We start from the raw sequence: 25,981 nt of genomic DNA on the forward strand, positions 1-25,981 counted from the left end.
GGTGAAGGGAAGGAGGGGAGGGAAGGAAGGAGGGAAGGAGGGGAGGGAAGGAAGGAGGGAAGGAGGGAAGGAAGGAACGAGAGAAGAAGAAAAAAAAAAAATTTTTTTTTTTTTTTTGTTAAATCCGCGGTTTATTTGTAGCTAACTACGGGAAAAATCCATGGCAAGCACCCTAAGGTATGGCCTGAAAACCTCCTTAACATAACAAAAGAAACTTCATTCACCCCCAAAACAAAAACAAATAAACGATAAAAATCACTAAACAAGTCCCATCACAAATGAAAATCATTACATATCATCACGATGCCAAATCAGCATTCCTTGTAAAAGGAAAAACCCCCATCTTCACTGGAAAGTTAATCCTATTCTTCATCACATAAGAGAGAAAATCTCCCATTAGTTTCTTGCCCACCTTACCCCCCTTCCACAGCTCCGACTCCAGACCCACGTCAAAAACTTGGGGGGGGATGTTTCTTCTCGACTCGGCGAGAGCCGAGCATTGCACAACATGGTCAAAAGTTTCCGGGCATTCACAGCACCTCCCACAGGTTGTGTCCCGGCCCTGATTCGACCAGTCTATTTGAGCCGCAAGGTAACTTTTGTTCGCCCGCATTTGATAAAGTCTGGAGGCCATGAACTTAAGGAGGGTCACAAAATACCAGCATTCCCTAAACGGATGCCTATACTTGTAGTAGGGTGGGAATTGCCATTCCACCTACTTTTTATGTGTCTTGTTCCTAACTCTCTCCCTGACTTTGAAGTGAACCTCGGCCTGGGTAGGAGTAACCAAAAGGAGTCTTGAAGGTCGAATTGGTGTGGCACCATCCTCTAGTACCGTTGATGCCACGGTGGCTACCTCGTTAATCGGAAGTCGTACCTGTGCTGTGGTCGTGGCCGTTGAACCCCATGTCTTCGGTCTCATCCCCCCCTTATTGTTATCAAACGCTAACCTCTGGTTGGTAGAGAACCTAAAGTCCCTAGCTGTCAGGAATGATAATGGAAGCATTGCCATAGCGTTGTTATTCTCTGGAATGGCGGAGACAATTCGTACTGCCATCATCTTCTTTATCTATTCCACATACAATGAAATTGCGGCCAGGCAATGAAATTTCTGATCCAGTCGGTCAAATAGTCAGGGACTGATAGGTTCTCAGCTAACCTGTCTATTAACTTTTGGTGATTCACATTATCAAAGCTGCCCTTCACGTCCAGGAAGATCGAGGAGACCTTCTTTCCTGCAAATTGCGCCTCTCTCGTCCAATGTTGTAGAGCAAGCACCTCGTTGACTGTAGATCTCTGTGGCAGACTACCTGTTTGATTGACGCAGTACAACCCAGTTTTATAAGCGATGTCCACTAGCCTACTATTGACTACCCTCTCCGCTATCTTTGAAAAGGTCTGCATCAGGGCAATCACCCTGAAGCTGGTGCAGTCGTTATAGTTGTCCTTATTTGGTTTCGGCAAGATTACACCGGTCGACTCACGAGAGAAGAAGAAAGACACCGGGGTATTTGTATTGGTATTAGTATGTAGCACATGGGTTTGGGACTTATTTGTTTAGGGGGGGGGGGGGTGTTGATGATACAAATTGGTACAGGCAGCATGTTGGCGTTGCACGAGAAACACCCCTTTGTCATGCTAGCAGTGTGCTCGAGTACGGCACCGGTAATGGTTCATTCAACACAGCACAGTAAGGAATGGTATGAGCACGGCACCGGCAGTACTGTAGTTGCCCACGATAGGATATGATACGATGGGTACGAGTACTGTGTAGCTTCGCCTCATTAATACTCTTTTTTCCTTTTCTTTTTTCCCCCGGAGTTGTAGTACCGGTACGGTATTGTATCTCTGAAGGGTAGATTGACACTAACCGGCAGGGTGCTGTACTCGTACTGGTACTGTACTCCACAATATTTTGTGCCGTTCGATCGGGTGCGGTGTCATATAATAGTACAGCACAGCACAGCAGACACTGAGCGGTAAATTTATGCAAAATGCTATTGCAGAAAGTCCAGTCAAAACCTTCTGAGAAAAGGTTTAGAATACCATGGACCCGCAGGGGTGTATCAAATGTTTTATATACCACTACGGTAACGGCACTCGAGTGCACCCATCGCATGCCATCAGTGCATGCGAGAAAGCTTGGACCTCGCCCACACCAAGACACGACATATCCACCATTCAAAACATGTTTCTTCACCACTCCCTAAACAGTTGCAAGTGCTCACTAATAAAGTTAGTGAACAGATAATTCGGGCTTACCTGAAAAATAATCCCTGCCACCTGTGCAGCAGAATGGTAAGGGAAAGAAAATAAACATTGCAAATTTTAGTTCTATCATCCTAAAATTCTACGGAGTATGATAGGAGAAATTGCCCACCAAAAAAAAAGTAAGATGATTCTTTCCTTACGATTTCCGGGTCGGATTTTGGAGTCCACGGGTATGCCAAGAGTGATGAAAACCGCTCGTAGAGTAGTGAGTGACCCATGGCATGATAAAGGGTTCCCGATCAGGCACCATATCAAGGATATTACAGATCCCGAATTAATCTACCCCAATGATTGGGCCAAAAACGGAGCAGAAACTGTGAAAACGAGACAAACATCTGGGCTCGTTTATCGTACTTATGCACCGGTATTTCATTTGCCATTTCCCACGTTGTTTTCGCTTGTTTCAGCAATGCGGTGAGGTCCAAGTTGGAGCAGAATCGATGGTACAAGTATGGTACTTGTTTGTAATGATAATAAACATACACCCCTGCAACCGATGGCACGATGCCCTAAATCTTTTCACTCCATAACCTATCATAGATGCGTGCGGTAATGATAGATATGTCGGTATGTACACCGTAAATAGCTAAGAAAGGAAAAGAAAGAAAGAAAAAAACTCTGCAGAAGGACTCTTCTTCCTTGCCTTCGCTTCGGCTGGAGATGGTTGGGAAGGGGAAGAAGAAGAAAGAAGAAAAAGTTCCAAGTTCGAGTTAGCGGCATTATAGAGGAAACACCGAAGGGTCCGGGATCCCATCGTCTCAGACGCACGCACGAACCTGGAATCCCGGCCGACTCGGGGGTGGGGGGGTCCCTTGGTATATACTTGTACGATACAGTATCATACTCTACGAGTTATAGGGTGCGAATATCATACACTCGAAACCTCGTGCATCTCCGAGTGGATCACGGATCATCCCATGAGGGTATGTACGAGTACAGTATGGCTTGAGACTATAGTTTTTGTGTCAGGGTTTTTCCTTCTAGGAATTGAATTGGATCGAATTGCATCCCCTCCCCTCCCTCCCCGCCCCCAATAATCACACTGGTAAAAGTCAAGGGCACACTGGGTGCAGATGGTATCATATGGTATCATCATACCGGCTATAATTCAACTTGTGCTTGAACTCATAACCTATGAATTATATGATAACTGTATGGTGGCCTACAAAGGTTCAGGTCATCAGACAACGATTTCGATGGGCTAAATTGCTCAAACGATAATACATCCTACCTCTAGAATCATAATGCTTTTAGTCTTAGGTTCTCAGCCGGCGTTCCTATGGACCAGTGGTAACCAACCAAACCACCTTTCACGGGTTTCGATGGGACCGATTTATTTACTCTCAAGATATCACATTAATTTGGATTCACTTCTACCGCCGATCCACTCTAAATACGCCGCTGTTTATAGGAAGAGGAAACAAAAGGAAAACTGACAAAAGGAAACAAGGAAAGACCCCCAAATTCGCACATATGATATTTTATTTGTGAAAAAAAAAAAAAAAAAGCCAAAAAGCCAAAAACCTCAACCCATCCCAACTAAAACAGAAAACAAAGTTAAAAATAAAAATAAAACAAAAAGGAACACAGATTAAAAAAGGAAATAAGCAGGAAAGTAAACCGAAATAATAAATAAATAGACACCACCTTGCCTCCAAAAAAAAAACCCCCCCCGTTTATACCGAAAACAAAGGAAAATGGGTAAAAAATAAGGAAAGATTGGGCGATGTATTATAAACATATTACTGTTGCGGTAGGTGGAAAAGGGAAAAAGAAAAAGGTTTGGGTGGAAGGAACAAATCGATATCCGGGGCAAACGAAATCACGACGCCAAATACATTTTTCCGAATATCCGCCAGTGCATAAAGACGATATGCGATGCTCTCTGGGCTATCGAGGCCAGCTCCATGGAAGATCCCGTAACATCGGCCGATTGCATAATGGAGAAAGTGGAAAGTGAGGACCACCCTTTAATTATACGGAGGACCATTCCCGTCAGTTCCTTGGAGATCTCCTTTTCCACATGTACATAGATCGGTGAGTTGATCTGGAGGTGCTTCGCGAACCAATTTTCTGCCATCTTGACTGTGGAGGCATCGGCGATCCCAGTTGAGCCATTGAACTCGTAGGCCGTCTGAGCAACGTGCAGGGCAACGGCGTTGCTATGCCGTAACCATCGGTGAACACCATCCTCGTCTCCCAAGATAGCGATTATCGACGTTCGAAGTTTGTCAATTGTTGCCGCATCCACATCCCGTTTTGATGATAGAGTCAGCTGTCGGAAGAAGAGGATAGCCATCTTGAGACATGTCGCTTCCCGAATGTCGTCCCGCAGACCTTCTAACCTTTCGTAGTCGAATACAAAGGTGGCTGGGTATTTGGCGTACTGCGAGGAAGCGAGCATATCTACCACGGCACCCGTAAAGATGACCATGTGGTCGAGGGCTTCGTTCGTGTTGCGGGCCGCTACAGCATTCGAAAACCAACTCCTTGGCTCCTTCATGTCCAGACGTCCCTGGTCTATTCGATCTTGAAAGTAACCTTGCTCAAAGCTGATAGCCGTAGAAATTAGGTGGGGTCGAAGTGTTCGAATCTGGTGGTTGGCAACATCCTGCAAAAAGTCAGAATTGAATATTTCATCAAATTGGGCTCGCCAAAACAGGGGTTGCATACCAGTTTCATAGCTTCCAAAATCCCGAAAACCATCTGTATTCCTTCTACTAATGCAGACACTTTTCTATTATCCACTCCATGAGCTACCTTAACCACCATCTGTTCCACCCACTGATCCCTCATCGGTGCACAATGCGCCTTCAAGACCGTAGCCAGCCACAACGACAGCCCCTTGAAATCCAACACGTTGTGCTTCAATTGCTGCATCAAAAGAGGGGGATCCAAGATAGACTCAACGTCCGACCTGTCTGTTTTTGGAACCAGTGTCAATAAGATATCACGCATCGTCTCGAATAAGATCGGTAGCTTCCTCGGTGTTGTCGAGAACATTTCGGCATTCCTCCACTTGGATGATCCCAAAACCACCTCACACTCCCGCAGGACGATCTGCCAGTACATATCCGCCATCTCCTTCTTTCTCCTCCCCCTAGTCCCATCAAGATTCGGTCGGAAATGAAGCTGTGAATCGAAAACAACGTCGTGTCTAAGCTTAGGATTGCGGTAGATCTCATGCAAGTCGAGCTCTCTCAGGGTGTTCAGGGTGACAGGTGGGATGTGCTGTTGGATGCTTTCCTGTTGCGTTCGTCTTCTCCGTCGAAGGTTGGGGGGTAACGACCTCGATCTGAACTGTTTGTTTCCCGCAACCTTAACCCTTGACGACCTCTCAGACTCGGAATCCGGTGCTGGGGCTTCTGCGGGCATAGAGCATTCTGACAATGAACAATTGGACGAGCTGGAATCAGACTCCTCCACCTTTAATCGCTTTAATGGGTACATTGTCTCTGGTGGAGGAGCCGACTCATTTAACCGTTTCGCCGGAGCATTGGGAGATGATTGGTACTCGTATCCGGGAGTAGAGACTTCCGAGCTTACATTATGCGAACTCGACTCTGGTATATCTATTGATTGTGTTGATGTAGTGTTGACGGAAGATGTGTCATATTCCCCTTCTGAAGGCTGAAGGTGGAAGGGTTGACCGCGAGTGTGGCTACGGTGGGGACCAGGACTCGAATCCATCTTCTCCGTTTGTTCTCTAGATGCTCGAAGACGGCTTTGAGTCAGAGAGCCAACAGGTAATATGTATGTGTAGCTCTGCTGATGGAAAACGATAAAATAATAATAATAATAATAAATAAAATCCCACTAAGAAATCCAGAGAAAAGGCTATAGAAAAGGGTCTCCAACGACTTTTTAAAAGAATAGGAATGGGCACTAACTCGAAGAGCGCCCTGTGAAGCCGAGGCAGGAGGTGGATTAAAAAATATATATATATATAAATTGAGAAATCGAGAGGGGGAGGAGAGCAACTTAAATAAAGATCTATCCACCACCCAGGGACCTGCAGCAGGGAGGGCGGGCGCGGAAAGTATAAAGTATCATACTTGTGATACACATGGGTCAAGGGACAGAAAAGTAGGGTACACCCAAGTGGCCCACAACCATTTCTTTCTCACAGCTGCCTCTTTTCTTTTTTTTTTCTTTCTTTTTCCCTTCCCTTTTTTCTTTTTTACCATTCTTCCAATTTTTCTCCCTCAGTCTCGCTCATTCGTTCTTATCGAACTGCTACCTCCCAGATTTTCTTTCCCTCTCCCTTTCCCCATTTCTTTCTCTCTCTCTTTTTTTTTTTTTTTTCTTCACAGCCCAAGAGCGGCTGATCTAAAGTTGTACTCGAGTAAAAGTTCTGTGGAAGCCTCTTTGCTGGCTGGCTGGCCTGCGGGTTGGTTGGATTTGATTTTTGGGTAAAAACATGCTGTGTGGTGTGTAGGGTGACCGAGACTCGACTTATTGGGAGTGTCTGTGACCCTCGGGCCAGAGAGACCGTTAGTTCACTACGGTAGTGACCCCCGCAAAGACAATAAAAAGTAAAAAGTAAAAAGAAAAGAAAAGGATAAACCTATATTAATTGGAAAATAATAATAATAATAATAATAATAATAATAATAATAATAATAATAATAATAATAATAATAATAATAATAATAATACTCATGATACAAGTACAAGTACGGTACTGTTCGACAAACCAACCCCAAGTGGGAGAAATTGGTTGGGCCCCGAAAAATGTCTGTTGAAATAACGCTTCTGCCTCCAAATCCACCTTCTCACTTTTCCCTCCATGGATTAGCGCTAGCAACAGCATTGATGAAATACTTCCTCCAAAACATCACCCATCGTCCAATCCGGATGGTGACCTCGACCCCTCCCTCCCAGACCCTCTCTCCTCCCGGCTCAAAGTGACAACTTACTGTCAATGCCTGGGACCTAAGACGATCCCAACACCGGAAGGTTAAGAGAAAGCTATTATCGGCGGGGTGATTGCAAAGTCGATGGGGGGAAGGGTGGTAGGTGGAGGAGGGGGAGGGGCGGGAAGGGCGGTGGACCCAGAGAGTTGCCGGTGCTCTAGAGCATGAAGCTCCGAGCACCAGACAAACGGTCCCCCCGAGAGAGAAACCTCTCGCTTTGGTAAAAAAAAAAAATCCGTTCACTGCTACGATAATTTCTACACTACAGTTCGAAGTGACCATACACATACGTGGGGCGCACCCAGTGGGTGAACAACGCACATAGGGAATTTTTCACGCGCCAGAGGCAAGTTACCTTGTAGCAACCACATGCTGAAGGGGGACCAGGAACCGGGCGTTGTTGCAGAACAAGAGGTCTGGTAAACGTTCTATAATGTTGACTGGCTGGAAGGGTGCAAGTAACGACAGCGATCAATTTGCCCGGGCGTGCATGGAGAAACGAATAGTTTTAAGGCAGTTGGCCTAAGAACTGGGAGTGCCGTGGATGAGGAGCAAGCAATCAAGCAGGTAGCAAGCTAGCTAGGCAGGCGGAGAGGCAAAGCAGGCAGGCAACCCACAACAGAACAACAACAGTTGCTGCCGCTTGAACAGCATAAGGATGAGGAGTGGGCAGGTTTAAGAGAATGGAATGGCCTTACTCGTACTTGTGCTGAATCATGAAGCCTGAATCAGTCAATCAACCCATTAATACTAGGATCTCAATTGTCAATTCCGTTTCGCTGTCTGGAAAACCGTTCGTCTGTTCGTCCGTTCAGATCCCTGTCCGCAATGACCCATCATCAATTGAACTCGCCACTCGTGACTGCAACTAGCGATTGGATACCGGGAGTATCCTACCACAAATAATTCCGGCCTCCTCTTCCACCACGAGTTTTTTCTGTTGTTTCCAGCATGAACCGACTATGAAGTGAAAAGAAGTAAAAAAAAAACTGTCTGATAACTACACTAAGCTAACCCGTACAGTACAAGTACTTCGAGCACAGTGAGGGTGGGTAGCCAGCTGTATGGTACAAGTACAAGCTACAGTAGCAGAGGCTTGAGGGGGTATGCTTGTTTAGAATAGTTTTTTTTTTTTTCTACCCTTTACCCCTACATACTACACTACATAATACAGTTGTTCATAGTTTTCCCGAAACCCCATCTCTTGCGTCAGGATGTTTAATTCCTTCCTGCTATAACGAGAGAAATAAAATAAATAGTAAATAGGATGAAATGCTATGCATAATATGCGTAACATGTCTATTCATGGGGGGGTTGGAAACCCCGAATAAACTAACGAGCATATCATCAGCTATTCCCCACCCCCCCCCCTTAGCGGTACGGCACCGCATCATTATCACAAGACTCGACACTACTATACAGTAACATGGACGAATTTATCTATCGTATCATATAGACATCTTTTCTGAGGATAGTCACCGTCATCGTACCTTTACATATAGGAAACACAGGGTGGGATGGATATCTCTCCACTCGGAGAATAGCATCTCCGGGTGGACTTAGATCCTCCTAACGTTTCTCCTTCTTCTGCTGGTCTCCCTCAAACGTGCATTTAAAGGGGCAAACCACTCAGTCTTGCAGAAAGCCGGCTAACTCGGGGGGGGAGGGTTGTTTTGTTTTGTTTTTTGTTTTGAACTCAACCCCTATTGTTTTTATTTTTCCCCAGTTCACCTTCTGTCGTTCGTGGAGCATATTATTTACTTACCACGCCTATTGCGATTTATCGTACAGATCATGAGTTCTTCCTTTGCACTTCTTCTCGCCTTGTGCCTGTCTGTCCATTGCCAAGGTAAAAGGGGGGTTTGGCAGCACGAAGGTTTCTTGCTGTTATGCTGCTTCAATTCCTCTTATGCGAAGATACCGTTATGAAAAGCTTCTTACAGACGTTCAGTCAGCTTGTGGAAGGCAGAACCCTAATAAGTCATGCTATGCACATCCTGTTCTCCCATGGGTTCCTTTCCTGGGTGGGCATGAATAGCCCAACTTGGTAGTTGTAATTATTCACTATTGCCGGTATTGTCATGCACGTGAGTTTGCGTATGCTGAGCCACGCCTAGAACACGAACACGGTCCCCCATTTCCGACGTGGTCCTCGAGTAGTTAACGGTCCGAAGGGAGGGGAGAGCCCCACCAAGTTGACTTATGTATGATACCGTGTTGTGCAGGCCGCTCTCTAGGCGAGCTGCCCTCGAGGATGGAGGAGGGCCCGGCCTTGGCCATGATCTGTCGGCTTTCAATAACCGCGATCTCGTGCAAGTACTTGTACTATCGTCGGTAAGCGACGGGATGTTGTCCTTGTAAAAAGAAAGAAAGAAAAAAAGGGAACTCCGCCGTACCAGATGCCCCCCCCTCCTCCACCGCAGTCCACAGTTCTCTCAACTGACCCGCAGCCTGGGCGCGGGATAGTGCCCGTATGCTTGACGCCTGCCTCCTCCGTCGTGTTTATCGTACTTGTACTAATTACGGTAGTACAGTACCATGCCTTGCCACTTCCAGAAGCTTCCTTCACCTCCAGTTCCCCGCGAGCGGCAATCTATGAGTGCTGGAGCACTGTAACCGTGGTCGAGTGCAGTACCATGCGAACAACCAAATGCATTCATTCGTATGCACCGTATCCGCACCACACCGATCGATCATGGCAAAGACTCTACTGTGACCACCTGGCATGGTCGGTATCGCTGTTATGAAATTAGGCCATTCATTCATTCATTCCGTTGTGTCTGTAGATCTGTTACCATACTTTCCTTTCCCTTCTTTTCTTTTCTTTCCCCTTCTTCAACTCCCTTCCCTGGCTTCTGCGGCATACTTTTTTCCTCATTTTGTTCCAGCTCATGTACCGTTGTGTAGTAGTCTAACTGTCCTTTTTTTTTCCCGTGGATGAAGTTAAGAGCTGAGCACCCCCCTAACTTGCTTGAAGTCAGGAATGGGTGGAGCAAAGGAGCAAAGGAGTCGATTCTTCCCTCTCCACTGCCTGGGGAAGGTACTGTAATAGATCACCTCAGGAAAACTATGCTTGCTCTGTTAGGACACGTGTCGCGTGATATCAATTGCGTCTATAGTTTGGGATAAGAGGCTTCCCTTCCTTCATTCATTCCCTCGCCTTGGGGGTGGGAATAAATTAAAAATTAAAAATTAAAAAAAAAAAAAAAAAAAAAGGGCTTCCTCTCCGTGCCTCTGAACTCTGGTTCTCCAGGGTGGTTGAATCCTGGGTCCCACAAGGGTTGTGGTGGAGTGGATGGATGAGATGGGCACTGCTGCTGGCTGACGGTAAGTCCATACGTACAGTACTCGTACAGACCCTCGCCTAAGGCTTCGTTTCTCCGCTTCACGCAACCCGCCACTGCGGTTCTTTGAAACTCCCTAGAAACCACCCACGTTCTTTATAGCCCTTAGCGTGGACTGCCGTTGGGGGCATCCCGCCTGCCGCTTCTTCCGGAAATCATGGCTTGGGTCTTGTGTCACCGGTGCGTTGGCTTGTCGGGGGAAGAAGAAAGCGAAATGGAAGAGGGAGAAAAGAAAGGAATAGACAAGAAAAATCAGTCTGGATTTCTGGAAAAATTATCTCCCTACGCGGATAATGTATACCGTACCTGGTACTGTACAAGTACTTGTGCAGTCCCTGTCGGTTGGCTACCGGTAATTGACCTCGGCTTCCCAGACAGGCAGTCAGTCAGTCAGGCAGTTCGCAGCTCGCAGTTCGCAGTCCGTAGTCAATCCTGTATACAAGTGCTTGTACAGTACAGTGACCGACAAAACAAGTGGCGAGAAAGGGAAAGAAATGAAGGATCGCAGGGCCGGTACTGCAATTGACTTTGGTGCTCATCGTGAGATTTCTTTCGAGAGGCCGGTGGCCTCTCTCTCCCCGAAACACCGTGCGGCGTCGAAACTTGTTTCTCCTCGAGTTCTTTTTTTTTTTTTCCCTCATAGGCGCGACCACCGAAACAATTCATTCTAGCGCGCTCAGGAGCTAAAAGTACGGAGTACTCGAGTATGTGCTCAAACGTCAAAAAGCCTAGTGCCACCGCAAAAACGTTAGTAAGATTCAACGATTCGGTCAGCTCCCCGAGTGAAGAGTTTTCTTCCTCTTGTTCTTCTTCCTCTTGTTCTTTACATATGGTGAGGTCATTGCTGGCTCTATTCTATTTCTCGCAGTAAGCTGCCGGTGTATTACATGCAGAAGCTGAAGGGAAGGAAAAGGAATCTTTTTTGATGGCCTACCGCACCGGCAAACCGGAAATTTTACCAAAAAGAAAAAAAAAAAAAAAAAAAGCACCTTGCAAAACATCATCTACAAGCAGGTACGGAATCGGGGGTAGACTTACTACAAGTACCACTCCAGTAGAAGTGCCTCCAGAAAACCGATGCAGTCTAGACGGAGCAATTGTCAGCCTCCCTAGGAGAAGAAGAAAAATAAAAGGAGAGAATGTAAGCGTCCGGTAACATATATACCTGGATAGCTGTGGAGGCACGCGTGGGCAGGACAGTACTCGTAGTCTACGGGTCCTCGACTGAGTTATGCATTGCATGTTACAGCCTATCTGTAAAGTGCCCTGAACAGAGGTACTCTATGGCACGGGGGAAATACAATTCATTCCGCCTCCTTTCTCCGGTTTATCGACCTGATTATTCCTCCACTGTATCTACTACATATCATACTGTGACTTACAAGCATAGCGGCAGATGCTCGAGATTCACAGCTCACATGCATACAATACAGTACGTTTGCATGCCTCATTCTTCTCATTCCTTATCCTTCTCCTTCCTCTCCCTCTCCCTCTCCTCCTCGCCTACATACCTACCTCTGATAGCTACCTATTATATCCACCAAACAAACCTGCGACTGTACCAAAGTCAACTTTATCGCCTCCCCCCCCGCCTAACCTATTGTACCGTATCCCCACTGCACCGTGGTTAAGATCCCAAGCCAACCGATAAATACCAAGGGAGAAAAAACAAAAAATAATTATACGCGCCCATGTCCACGCCCATCTACCCATCCGCCGCCTGTGGTGTATCATAAGAGAAGGAAGGGGAGGGAGAGAAAGAGGCCTCCGTACTTCTGCGCTTCTACCACACCTCACACACTTGAAAAAAAGAAATTTCTCGTCGCCAGCGAATTCTCTTGCCTATTGTGCATGCGTGTACTCATAGAGAGAGCACTGAGCCCTCCTTTCGCCCCAGCTAAGGGAGGGAGGGAAGTCAATGGAAGGGGTAAATTGGACAGGAGGGAGAAATTTCTACCTGACTGCTCAGCCGGGCGAGGTAGAGTAAGTAGCAGCAGCGGGGGAGCAAGGTGAGGTAAAAGTGGAACAAGGTAAGGTGAGGCAGATCTAGGCTTGAGATGATGTTTTTTTCATTCGGAATAAATCTATGGTTGTCTGGGGTGGGGTGGGGAACATCGGGTTGAGCTGATGATGGCTGCAATTTATCTTGGGGCTGTGGAATTGTTTTTCCTGTATGTATGTCCATCTATCTATCGGTGTATCAAGATCGTCACGAATCAACCGCACGGCGGTGTTGGACGCGCAATTACCGGCACATACAGTTACCAGAATTCAAAAGCAGCCCATTGATTGGCATTACCGTACATTGAACAGGTCACGAAGATAACGTGCTTAGTACGAGCGTGCCAATCACTGATAGACTGCGTATCCAAAGCCCCATTGACAACGGGCGAGTCAAGTCAACCCCAGAGATGATGACCCAGCGCCGTGTTACAGCGCAGTATGATACAGTATGTATGATACGTATCATACCATACAAGTGCCGTACGGTACATCTCCACAAAGCAAGTCATTGCCAAACCCCAAATCGGTCTCGGAAGATTTATTCCCAATCGCAATTGTACCAATGATTGGGGAGGGGAGGGGGCAAGGGGAAAAAGGGGTGGTGGTGGTGGTGGCGGTGGCGATGAGTCTAGAGCACATAGGCACTCGTACAAGTACCCACACTAGTATCATACCCCTACAAGTTATTGGTTATCGTAGCAACAACAACCCCCCCTTTCAACCATACATATCATATCAAACCAAGAAGGAAACAAAAACCTCCTGCTCTCACAACTTCTCACTCGAATCTCCCACTCGCTAGTACGGGTACAGATACCGTAAATCAGTAAATTATTCCTATCAAGTTATATATAACCCACGCGAGGCCAAATTTCCAACACAACCGAAAAGGTAACAAAACCGATTCTGGCCACAGCCTTATGATCGTGATCGGCGCGGTGCGGTGCGGTGCGGGACGGCAAGTACTTATCTCTATAATAAGTTGGTGTATATACCTAAAGTTACCTCTCCGCGGATAGGGCATGCGCGCCAGCGGTGGTCACTCGACCGACCGACCGACAGACGACCAATAGTTCTCGCGGTGACGAAACGAACGAACAGGACAGCCAGAGGAGTCGGTGCATTATATGTAAGGTAAATCGTGAGAAGAATGTCTCGAATTGCCTCTCCGGTCCGGTGGGGGACGATCACTCTTTTCCATTTTTAGAAGACGTTGTTGGGGGGTTGCAGGAGATGAGAGGGTGTTGGTATTCGGTACCTGTGGGGTTATTCGAGGGTGGGTGGTACAGTAGAAACATTTGTTTGTTAGTTGGGCAGTTGGTCACGGGATGTCTCACTGAGTATATATATATATATATATATATATGGTGCGAGGGAGGAAGGTTTAGTTAGCATTGAATTTTGTTACGATATGATAGGAAATTTTTCACACCCGCTGACATATCTGTGTTACTGGTGTTTTAACGGGTCGGCGGGCTGGACTGGATATCATCATATCTTGCGCGGTGTCGGGTCACGAACTGTCATTCCGAACCAACCCAAGCTCACAACCGTAACACCCCAATGCCCTCCCCCCCCCATACCACAACCTCCAAAACCTTACTTTGACAAAGGAAGAAGACCTGACCCCCCCCCCTTTCACACACCCGGCGGGATTCAAAACCCTCCGCACATCCCTCCTTCGCCCACCCACCCAGCACTGCAGGGTTTTTTTCTCTGGTCGAGTGAGCTTTCATGACTAGAGCTGCAGCATGGGACCTACTCGCCAATCACCCGTCATCCATTTATTCATATGCTATCATCAAACGATCGCGAAAGAACGAGTGCGCAATAGGGCAACGTATAATAAACGGGGGCTATCGTAATCATAATCCGGGGGATTTTTTTTTATACGGGGTTATAGCATTGGACGCGCAATTAGCGTCCGGTTCGTTGATATGGCCGGGCAAGGGTTGTGTCGAAAAAGGAAAAAACGGAATCGCAGTCACAGCTAGTGGATGGGGAAATTGATATGCTAAAGACTGTGAGAGGTGTTTGGCGCTATGCTGTGCCATAGGTAGGTGCGGTGCGCTCAGGATAGGAATCAAGGGTGAGATAGGATGAGATAGGATGGGATACGGTAGGATAGGATCAGATTGGCTTCTCAATTTTGCGGTATTAGTAGTAGGCTTTGCAATTTGACGGGGTTGTGACTGAATGAATGGGGAATGGGGGCACCTGTTTGAGGTAGATGGATGGGTGAATGGGGTGGGATGGTTTAGAATGCGGATCATCCTCCCCGCTTTGGAAGCGCTGAGTGGCGTGTGGGATGGCCTGGCCTAGATTCTCACAACACTAAATACCCTATGATAGCTCCTCGCCCCATACGCTTGGGCGATCTAAACCGGGGATGGTGCGATTTTCGCAGGTAAATTTTTTTCTTTGGGGGGGGCATGCATGAGAGTCTGGAAGATGTGTGGGGTTGCTTTGCTGATCCTCACTTGTGCAAAGGCCCAATCAAAGAGATACGGAGGGTTGAAGGCTGTGGCAAAAATGGGGAACCAAGGAATAAATTATAAGTCATATAATGGAGTAAAGATGCTTTTGAAAATATAGGACATGGTTATCAACAAATGGAAGTAAGAAGGGGATAATAGATATAGCCACATACAGCCCCCCAGAATACCATCGAGCCTACCAACACCAACAAGAACACTACTTCAACACCGCTCTACCCTTTTTTTTGATATCGCGGGGTGGGGGCGCGTATACCCACTACCAGTATCTTCGTCTGAATCCACCACCGAAATACGGCGGGTAGTAGTATGTGGAATAATCTGTGGATAGAGGTAAGGAGAAAAGCCAGCGATAAAAATTTCATGGGAATAGTTACCTCTGTGTCCACTCATACCAAGCTCTGAAGCCACGTTGACGTAGCCTTCACTATTCACTTTGCCTTTTGCTAGCGCTTCATGAGGGTCACTGTCTCCCTGCCACGGTTGGCGACACATGACACAGGTAACAGTTCCGGCTCCTCTGGTTGAAGCCCATTGGCGAAAGCAACTCTGTAATATTTGTTAGACATGCATGGAGATGGATTACTTTCGAGGCGAGTGAACACAATTGGTGACGTACTTGGTGGATGTTTGTGCCACATTGGGCTTTGCAGTAGACAACCACCTCACGGCCATTTTCTTCAAAAGGACAATAACAGATGGGGCAATCATCCTCATCTAGTGGTTTTTGTGCGCTACTACCTGCACTCTCGCCGGATGAGTGGATTGGCGATGCTTTTGCGAACATTTCTCTTAATTCCTATTATTTAACGTTGCGAGTTAGATTGAAAACCGGTAAAAGTCATGACCGAAGAGGGGCTTTCGTACAGATGAGAGTAGGGCAGCTTGGTACACGAGATCACTGCGTGCTTTCAAAACTTTCATCATCACCTTTTGCCACAATGTCAGCAGACCCGTTATATCACAAATACATGCCATAAGACAGCTGGCAATACATATAGAATGTGTTTACACGTTGGACTCTAAGGTAACAACAAGGCTTGTCAGCATATACTCATCATAGGTGGCCGAGCGGAAATCCATACCGAGTCAGGGCAATCACAAACAGGAACCTGCTTAATATGAACCGTGTAAACATTTCCGGTGCTTCCCGCGATTTTGACAATCTCTTGGGGAATATCGTTTTCCATAACTCTCTGCCTGTCAAGAACGACCATCCTCTGAGTAAGACAACGGCTAATTCTCTCACTTACAGTTTTAGGCGGCTGCTTGCGCCATAGCTTTGCGCGTTTCTCCGGGGCTGCGCCAGAACTCTTGGAAGCAGAAGGGGCAAATTTTGCTTGCTTTTGCGGGGGTTCCTGTGTGAGTAGAAAAGGCTGCAGAACAGCGGGGGGAGCGACAACGGCAGGATGAGGGGGGGCAAAGGCAATAGGAACAACGTCCTGTTTCCCTTTCCCCATTGCTTTTGGAGCTGGTGTCGACGCGCTTTCAATCACGACTACGTCGTCATCGTCTTGATTTTCGTCCATGAGTTTGCGCTTAAGCGGGCGGCCACGTTTCTTGGAAGGTTCTTGTTTCTGCGGTGCTGGCTTTGGCGCAATTTTTCGTGGGCGGCCACGCCCCCCCGGAACTTCGGGGAGCTTTTGTGGCTCGGAAAGTGATGGGAAGGCTTCGGCTTGGGGAGCGGGTCTGCTACTGGAGCGGGTCGCGCGCGTTGTCGGGGAGGAGCCAACCGCGATATTATCGTTCTGGTAGCCCATTGCTTCGGGGTTTATGCTTGATAGCTGTGCGGGTTTTGATTTTATTGGGAATTGCGGGGAAAGGTGTGGTGAGAGAGAAGGGTGTGGTTCTGGTGGTCAAATTCAGAAGACGGGATAAGGCCCAAGAGAGGTTTCTGGGAGTGGAGAAGCTAGGGTGACATGGTATCTCAGCGCCACTGACGTTTTGTCGACTCTTTCGACCCCACAAACTGTTGAGTGGGCTAAATTGAAACCCTAACCCTTGTCTAATTATCAGATTCTACCCTACATCCCAGTAAGATATCACACTCAAGTACCGATACATGAGTATCATACGAGTAAGTTTTGCTCCAAAAATTTCGATCAGATATTGGTTCGAGCTAAGATATCTGTGACGTCCTCTTCATCTTCCTCCATCTGAGCTGCTTCAACATCTTCGAATGTAAGGCACGATCCATAGGATATCAACAGCTCTTCTCCTTCCGCTATATCACGCAAAGCCGTATAAACAATTACTTCCTTTTCCAAATCTCGCCTCCATCCGATGTTTTGTCCTAGCGACGAGTGATTGAACATGGAGCCAAGCCCGAGAACAATTGCCTGATGCATTGTGTATCTCCCTGTCGTTCCGCAGGCCCTTGGCCAATTACTATGCCAGATTTAAGCAATGCTTATTCAAATGCATGAGGTACTAGAGTACGTGGTAGGTTTCTCTACCAATGAGAGTGAAGTGTGGGGGTATCATTGACGATGAATGAGGTATATGTGGAAAGTGATGTTGGAGGAGTAGTGAGGTGAGCTGGAGGAGGAGGAGGAGGCATTTACTAGCTGTAATGCAGCAGCAATGAATGCTGAATATAGTTGTCAAATTGCTCCTTGTTCAAGACGATGACCGGTGCTGTATCAACGACTGTGCCAGCCTCAATTCTACGGGTAGCAAACACCCCACGTCCTGCACGCGTGAATTATTTAGTCACGAGTCCGCATTTACCTTTCAAGTCTGATTTCAAAACTGTGGAGAGGGCGGGGGAAAGAGAAAATTTTCACCATAACAGAACAGAGTAGTGTGCCCCGCAGCCAGTTACTTGCCTTTTGGCGTGTCCAGAATCAACTCTAGGCAGCCGACTCGCTGAAGAGGAACCGTCATCTGATGTTGTGTGGTAGCCAGTGATGTGATGCGGGGTACGGTATTTCGTGGGGATGAGGTTTCGAACAAATTTGTTGAAGACCAAAATATCGGAACGCGCTGTGCTCGAGTAGGATATGATAAGGTAAGTCTGTGTTATGGTAGGCCAGTTAGACGCCGCAAAATGCCACCATTGAGTTATTAATCTAAGAATAACGCGGTAGCTTGGCGCGGCTCATGCATGCAGACAGTGGTGTTGCTCAATCAATCAACACCAGACACTGGAGCTCTCAAATTCAGCAGCTCCCGCCGAGTCTCACATACCGGCACTGTGCTCGAGTACCGGTACTGCTACAAATCCTCAACCTTTGGTGTCGTATCAGATTGAGCTCCGTCTTCTGCCCCCCCGACACCTATATCGCACTCACCACCTAACAATTCGCAATCAGTCCAATAGGATGCCGCGTGAACGAGCGGTTTCGGAGGTTAAAGAACCCCACTCCATCTCCTTGAAGGTCCTCAGGTATGTCACAGCCTCAGAAACCTTTTGTGTCTGACCGGCTTTACCGATCCTCCACGCTAATAATTCTCCAGACTCTCCAGACCTTCGCTTTCAGAGCAGCATTCTTTACCCAAGGCCACTCCTTCGAACCAGTCCCCAGAGTTAGACGAGCTCTCCCGGCAATCACATGCATATCCCTCACATTCCACCGATGACCCCTTTATCCTAAGCCCTTTGGTACGTCATACCTACCCTGGTCCCCAAATTCTGACTTGCCTCGGTAGAGAGCATGATTTTGGGGCCGAAGGATACCTAGATTAAGAGAAATAACGGCAGCTGACAGCCAAGCACTCAAACCGATCACTCTACAGCTCACCCTTCCGCCAGCCTTCGGAAATGCATACATTGGCGAAACCTTCAGTTGTTGCTTATCAGCAAACAATGAAACAACCTCGATAACGACCAGCGTTAGGATCAGTGCTGAGATGCAGACCCCATCACTCACCCTCAATCTCGAGCTTGGCGGGGACGAACGACAAACAGCCGACTTAGATCCTGTCATGTCCCTTCAAAAGATTGTTAAATACGATCTGAAAGAAGAAGGAAATCATATTCTGGCAGTTACCGTAACATATACCGAAGCACCAAAGCGAGTGGATTATGGTGAAGGCGAAAAAGGAGCGCCCGGACGAGTCAGGACCTTCCGTAAATTATACCAATTTATCGCCCAACAATGCTTGACTGTCAGGACAAAGATTGGGTCCCTCTCCGGTGGCCGGGCTATCTTGGAGGCACAACTCGAAAATATGGGGGATGGTCCTATATCACTAGAGATGGTACACATGGGCACAACGAAGGGATGGACAGCTACAAGCCTGAATTGGCAAGGGTCAACTGGACGAGGGGATGGCCAAAGGAATCCCAAGGATACGCCCATGCTTGGCTCTAGAGATGTCATGCAGGTTGCGTTCTTGTTATATCCAGAAGAGACAGAAGAGGGGTGGGAAGAAGACGTGGCCGCCAACGATAAGAAAATACTCGGCCAACTGAGTATTGAGTGGAGATCAGCATGTGGAGACAGAGGATATCTGTCAACGGGGAGGTTGGGGTTGCACGTGTGAAGTTATATATGTGTATATATATATACCGTACCGTATATACGAACATACACATATGCCTTAAACCGCGTGATTCCTGTCCTGTACGATCAATACCGCAGAGGGTTTCTTAGGGTCACGAGCTAATAAATGCTAGCTATATAAAAGGGCAAGAGTTCACGGCACTATTTGGAGACGTCGAAGCAATACCACGCTACCGCAGGCAATATCAGGGGTAAGTTAGACCCTTTGGTATTTTTACCGCCTCAAGAGTGCAAAGAAGAAAGAAAAAGGATATTCTCGGATGCCAGTGTGCGGTATTCTAGTAAAGTAAGGTGCAGTTGTGCACGGTAGAGTCCTCAGGAGGCAAATTGCGGAACTAGGAAGGTCTTCATCAAGATGAGACATCGAAGCTTAACCTCGGGAAGTATTTCTGTAGGATTTTGTGGGAGAACCCAAACTACGAAGGGGGAACACCACAGCAGAATACGACTATGGTGCCTGGCACTTGAGATCAAACCTTCATGGGCAATCTTCATACGGTAGGCAATTCATTTTGCTTATATAATACACACAAAATAGTGGGGCTTGGCAAAGCAACCTCTAAACGATCCATGCATGGGAAATTCGAAAATTTACAATCTCCACTAATATTGCTCTAATTAGGGATCAGAAAACACAGAATTAGAGAGGAGTACCTTCTGGGCACTTGTATCAAGCCAGATCTCCCCAAAGATGTGGTTGTAGTTGAAAACTTCCGAAAATTATTCATGTGTTGGTCCCTGGTTGATTTCAGGTGCCCGGCACCATACCCGTGAGAAACCCCCCATTCCGCTACCATGCCGGTGGATTACGGTATTGAATGGAGTAGGTACGATACTCGTACTCGGGTGTTTGTATCCTTTACTATGATAAGCAAGTAAGGTGCTAACGACAAAAAAAAAAAAAAAAAAACCCCGTTCATGCCACCCCCGTTTGTTCGGTTTGGCGTTGAGTGGGGCAGGGAAGGGTATCATACCCACAGCGTGAATTTGCCGTTTCCTCGAAGCAGCGCAGCACTTTCCATAAATGTGAAAAGTGAATATTTGCCTGCTTGGTGCTGGCTTGATCCTCGAGTGGCTCGCCAAGAAGCAGTGAATGGTTACACGGACTTTCCAGCCCTACAGATAGTCGAAACCGTTGAAACGCCGTACCATGCATGTGTGTGCTCAACGTGATAATTTATGATGGTGGTTGGTGGCGGATGAATAAATGATTGCCGTATCATAAGCAACCGGAAAAATCGAGCGTGACGTTAATTAGGACGTCAAGAATTTCCGCCTTTGGATAATGGGAGGGGGGGGAGAATACGGCGAAAGGATTCTCTTTCAGCCATCTGTTGGGGCAAATAAAAAGAAGGGTATCATATAAGGGATCCTACTAGGAGAGGCAATTCTAAAGTCCCAGCGAGGTTCTCAATCGATCTAGTTTTTACAGTAGAAACCTTATGATGGACCGCTTTTCTGAAAGTGTCACTCCTACGATACCTTGAACTCGAGACGGAAATACTTTTTTATAATGATCTGATGTGCTCTATCAATTAGGCATCATAAATAATTGATCAGTCATCAATTCTAACTCGAACAACTCTAAAACTGACATGCATGTAAATTTGATCAAGCTTGCGCCATCGTTCTGCCGGGGTTCCCTTCAGAATTTGAGGAAACTAGGCCCATGGACAACTACTCGTAAGCTGCGAGTTACCCGTAGAGGGGCGGTCGGGAAAGAAAGAAAAAAAGGCCAAAAAGCTGTGGAACAAAATATGAAAACGCCAGGGTATGGTAGTGAAGGATTGAGATAGGAAATAATGAGCTCTAGAAGCTCTTGATTAATAAAATTGGTGTTTTTGTTGAATATCTCCCATCACATGCAATAAATCTTCTGTTGAAATAGACGAGTACTGTACCGGCAGGGGGTCAACGAACAATACTCGAGTGATACTATACAGTACGAGTACTCTTACATTAAAAGTGTCTTGGCAAACAGTGATTTTGTTTGCCCTGTTCGTTGATCCCATCCCTACCAATATGTTACTATAATATCATTGAACTATTCGGCACTCGCTCTGGGAGTCAGGAGTGCCGTCATCTTCCACGGTTGCTGAGAGACTTTCAAGCAGGAACCTTGGCACGGTCAATCATCAGCACAATTCCTCAAACCATCCCACACCCACTCGAGTACGAGTACTCGCCAGCTTGGTAGCCGAAGCAAACCACAGCAGTCACGGCATACACCCGAGACATAACACCACCATCTCCACCGCCACCAAATTGCTCCAGCATCTGGCGGCTCGAATCACCGACCAACCCTTTTGTTGAAACTACGGCATTCTACTCGTTCGTAGCCCCTTTGTTTAAAGAAGGGTACTAGTACAAATCGCGAGCTAGAAGCCAGTGTCTTCCGTGAGGTTTCTATTTGTATCAGGACACCTTGACACCAATTAATACCCGTCTTGGCGCCAAGGCAGTCGAATACCTCATAAATTGGCAAGTGCTCCTGGTAAGATTAAAGATCGGACGCTGGGGCTAAAAAACAACCAAAATGTGACTTTGACAACCGAGTTCACCACCCCCCAAAAAGGTCTAGACATCTGAGAAAATAAGCCCTTGAGTAATTAAGAAACTGCGGGCCGATCTATCATTTCGGATTTTAGTAAATTCGCTTGCTTCATTGGCGCCTTGGGTTTGCCAGAGTTTCGGGGGTGTTCGGGTTACTCACCAGGAAGTGGGCGGTATCATATTAGAGCGCACAACTTGACACTAGGATACCTGGCAGGTGGGGAAACTCATTGCTTTCAGAGTGTTTCAACCCGGTGGAGCCGTGTTTCTTTCTTCTCAGAGAGGGTTTGTGTGATAAGCAATCTGGGTGTTGGGGAATTGCAATAATCTCGATACTTGTAGTGGCACAACCACAGATAAATTGTAAACAGCGGGAAAAGGGGGGCTACGAAGCGGGTGGAGACATAGACTACATAAGGTTCGTTCTTAGCAGCAGCAATCGGGGGGTGAAGAAGCTATTTTCCCTTGATATTCACGTGCTGTGAAATTTGTATGGTGCCAGAAAACCAAGGCCTGCCCTTGTGGCCGACTTGATCCAAAATTCCTGGATTTGTAATAGAATCTTCTCCTTTATTGGCTATAATAGGACCCCCTCTGGTAAAATCCTTTAAATAGTACCTGTAAATTAAAACTAGTCTATGATTTTTTTTCTCATCTGAGGTCATGCGGGAGGTCATTGTTGCGGTTGGAGTCTGTACCAATGTTACACAACTTTATCAAATAGCCTGCTGCAACATTTTCCGGTTGTTGTTTTCAAGTGGGTTAATAAAATAAGGTAAAAGTCATTTGAGGCTTTGAAAGGGATTCTTTCATTATTTTTCTCAAAAGTCGATTATTCAGTATCGGGATTTTCCAAGGACGTTGGGTGACCGACAACCCCAGACGTACTTGTACGTCCGGTGCAGTACAATGCACATCTCATCCCTCCATCCCTCCATCCCTCCATCCCTCCGCACCTCCCACCACCACCCCCCGTCGGTAGTCAGTCCGTAAATATATGCAAGTGACAGATACCGGTAGGTTCATCGTGGAACAAGATATTCCCGGGGAATCAACCGCGTTGGATGAAGGTACGGCCGTACTACTATGCTGTACTCGCACCGGTACTGCAAGGCACCACAGCACCACACCGGAACCACAGCAGGACGAAACACTCACGGATACAGTGCCGGACACCCAAAACCTACCATCTTGCTCGCCTCCCCTCGCTTAGTAATATAATATACAAATATTAGCGCTTTGGCATACCGGTATACTGGCGTTCGTATGTGGGTTCACCCACCCAAAAATTCCCACCTTACCATCCTTAACCAATGCTCGCCCAATCAAAACGGAGTCTATACAATTAAAGAGGAGCCAATTCCATAGAGTTTTTCTCAAAATGGTTGGTTGTTGCTGGGGCAGGTTCGTTCTCGCTTTTGTGGTCGATTTCAGACGCCCCGCGCACCGCACGACAACGAAAAATCCAACACCGTGATTTCTATAATTTGCTTTTTTTATATTTCATTTTACGCTTCCCCCCCTTCTATTTTTGTTCGACGATCCCGTCTGCTCCGCGAGTGCTCCAGTACTGGTGTATGCATACCTACCGTAGGCCGAGATGTTCCCGGAAGAGTCGGAGGGATACCTTGTTCGCAGGCGGAGGGCTTGCTTGCCTTTCGGCGGTCCTTTGGCTAAAGATTTTTTGGGTTGGATGAATTGGATGAATGGGCGCGGCGACTGAAACATATATTGCATAGAGTACGATGTAGGAGTACAGTACTGTACGATATATCTTTGACGCATAAGTTTCCAGTTGTAAGACTTATTTTGGATAGCGACAGGGCTAGCTTAGGGAGGGGGGGGGGTTGCATGGCTCTCTCTGGTGAATACGAAGGGCTTGCGTGCGGATAATCACGATAACTTGTACGATACTATGCTCCATGTTACCGGTACTGTTGTCTGCGGGGGTTGCCGTTGGGTAGGATACACATTTTCAGTGTATTTTTATCACTCGGAGGTGAGTTGCAGGGGAAGAGGAGGACCAGTGCGGATGGCGTGTTGGTTTGCTTTTTAGAGGATTACGATAAGTTAAGGGTGGGCAAAAGGAGGTGTACCATATTATGATATTTTGGAAGAGTGCCATGTCGACTGCGGAGGTAATTCGACTGCGCCATATACGTACTTGTACCGGTGATGGGTTAGGAAGATGGATGATAACAAAAGAACATTACAGTAGATTCAGCTGGGAGGGAGTGAGTGAGGAATGAGGGTTGGTCCGCGGTGGTCAGCAGTTCATCCATCCAGCCCAGATATGAATCGATGTTTGGGCAGACATTTCTTGCGCCCACCACCGCCTGTGTCTCGGCGGAGAGTTTCACATATTTCCTCTATAATTTTGTAATAGGGGTACCACCACCACCACCCACACCACTGCGGCGAATGAAAAAGATCCAGAACCAGGGGAAAAGCGAGAATATTAATATTCCCTCTGTTGGAAAGGCGAGTCTGACACTCAATTGCCCAATGCTCCGGATCAGGCAAAGAATTGATGGGGGGGCATTATGTGTTTGTGTTTGTGCGTGTGTGAACTTTCTGGTAGACTTCCATTGTACCGTGCTGTGCCGGCTCCGTCTGGTGGAACCATGGAAACCCTCTTTAACCTCTCTGGTGGCAGCTCATGCCTCCCTCTCCCAAGCGTGAACTGTCTCTAGTGAGGTTGGAGCAGATACCCGCGGCATAGCATACCGCGATGATGTTGCACAGAGACAGCATTTTCCGCAGGATCGGGGTGTGTATCAATTTATTTACATGGAACAAATTATTATATCGGGTTTAATTGTCCAATTTCAAGGGAGTGTGTTGATCTAGACAATTCTCCGGATCATCCTCCTCCTCTTCTATTCCTTCTTCTTCCCCTATACAAGTATATATTACATGAGGGGTTTTTTTTTAATGTACGAGTACTTACAATCAGTTATATGGAGACCCGCGAGGTTGGTAGAAGTTCCAGTATCAATTTTTAGAATTTCCCCTGCATAGGGGAAGAGGGCCAATTCTTCCAAGTGGCTCAATTATGTACAATAGTTACTACCTAGTACAATACCTGCATCCCAGATCCAGTACCTTTAGATAGATCCGAGTACGGTATATTGGATTATACATTACTGGTTTTTGGGACTATTAAATTGGGGAGCATTAGCTATGTTTTAGACAAATACTACACCCACCAGCCATCTCCTATCATATGCGATATGTTCATTTTCGCGTGAGTTAGGGAGGAGGAAGTTGCGAACTGCTCAATTCCAGTGAATCGTTCGACAACATTGATTTCAGCAAACCCATCACAGGAAAACCGCCTCCGCTGATGCTTGAGTAGAGCGGGCTCTGCTGCATTGGTGTGCCTCTCTGTGCGTGCAGTTGTTCGTTGATATCTGAGTGTGTATGATAGCCCTTGATGGCAATGATCAACGTACCGCACAGACGCACCCAAGTAAGCTTTATCTACTCCAGTACCGGTACGGTACTATACTCGGGTAGCTTAACTTATCCCATGATGGACTAAAGCACCCCGAAGCACTTGCACTCGGCCGCGCGAGTAGAGTGCAGAAGGGTATACCTGTACGAGTACCACCAGAGTTCAATGCCAACCTTTCAGGAGGGACGGGAAGACGTGAAGAGGACTTGAATAAAAAGGAATCATCCAGCTGTAATGTGCCCAGCGTATACAAGCGCCCACCCAGTATCATAGTACGGTACACAGCAAAATCCAGAGATATTGGGGTATCATACCGTACCGTAGCTATTCGAATTCGAATTCCTACTGGATATCACTCTTGAGTATCTCGCTTGCATCTCGAGTGATTGCGCATTTAGACTACCGGGCATTTTTGCGCTCTCGCCGAACATCA

General features: G+C 46.9%; 4 protein-coding genes; 2 read left to right on the forward strand and 2 right to left on the reverse strand.

Annotated features, from left to right (window-relative positions):
• Positions 1–3,616: 3,616 nt before the first annotated feature.
• Positions 3,617–5,961, reverse strand: GSTUM_00003953001 (uncharacterized protein; the record flags this gene model as incomplete). XM_002835128.2 has 2 exons in its annotated part: positions 3,617–4,882; positions 4,945–5,961. The coding sequence occupies 2 exons, from the start codon at positions 5,959–5,961 to the stop codon at positions 4,094–4,096; spliced, it is 1,806 nt and encodes a 601-aa protein (XP_002835174.1). The 3' UTR covers positions 3,617–4,093.
• A 7,985-nt stretch (positions 5,962–13,946) lies between these two features.
• GSTUM_00003955001 (uncharacterized protein) lies at positions 13,947–14,694 on the forward strand (the record flags this gene model as incomplete). XM_002835129.2 has 1 exon in its annotated part: positions 13,947–14,694. The coding sequence occupies one exon, from the start codon at positions 13,947–13,949 to the stop codon at positions 14,271–14,273; it is 327 nt and encodes a 108-aa protein (XP_002835175.1). The 3' UTR covers positions 14,274–14,694.
• A 408-nt stretch (positions 14,695–15,102) lies between these two features.
• On the reverse strand, positions 15,103–16,857 carry GSTUM_00003956001 (uncharacterized protein). XM_002835130.2 has 6 exons: positions 16,116–16,857; positions 16,026–16,052; positions 15,898–15,960; positions 15,650–15,829; positions 15,408–15,579; positions 15,103–15,351 (listed from the first exon to the last, which is right to left on the reverse strand). Exons 1-6 carry the CDS (start codon positions 16,788–16,790, stop codon positions 15,290–15,292), a joined length of 1,179 nt encoding a protein of 392 aa, XP_002835176.1. The 5' UTR covers positions 16,791–16,857; the 3' UTR covers positions 15,103–15,289.
• A 1,341-nt stretch (positions 16,858–18,198) lies between these two features.
• On the forward strand, positions 18,199–19,518 carry GSTUM_00003957001 (uncharacterized protein; the record flags this gene model as incomplete). XM_002835131.2 has 3 exons in its annotated part: positions 18,199–18,418; positions 18,490–18,634; positions 18,769–19,518. The coding sequence occupies exons 1-3, from the start codon at positions 18,354–18,356 to the stop codon at positions 19,516–19,518; spliced, it is 960 nt and encodes a 319-aa protein (XP_002835177.1). The 5' UTR covers positions 18,199–18,353.
• Between the last annotated feature and the right edge of the window lie 6,463 nt (positions 19,519–25,981).

This window comes from Tuber melanosporum, assembly GCF_000151645.1.
Source record: "Tuber melanosporum whole genome shotgun sequence assembly, scaffold_1, strain Mel28".
Lineage (NCBI taxonomy): Eukaryota > Fungi > Ascomycota > Pezizomycetes > Pezizales > Tuberaceae > Tuber > Tuber melanosporum.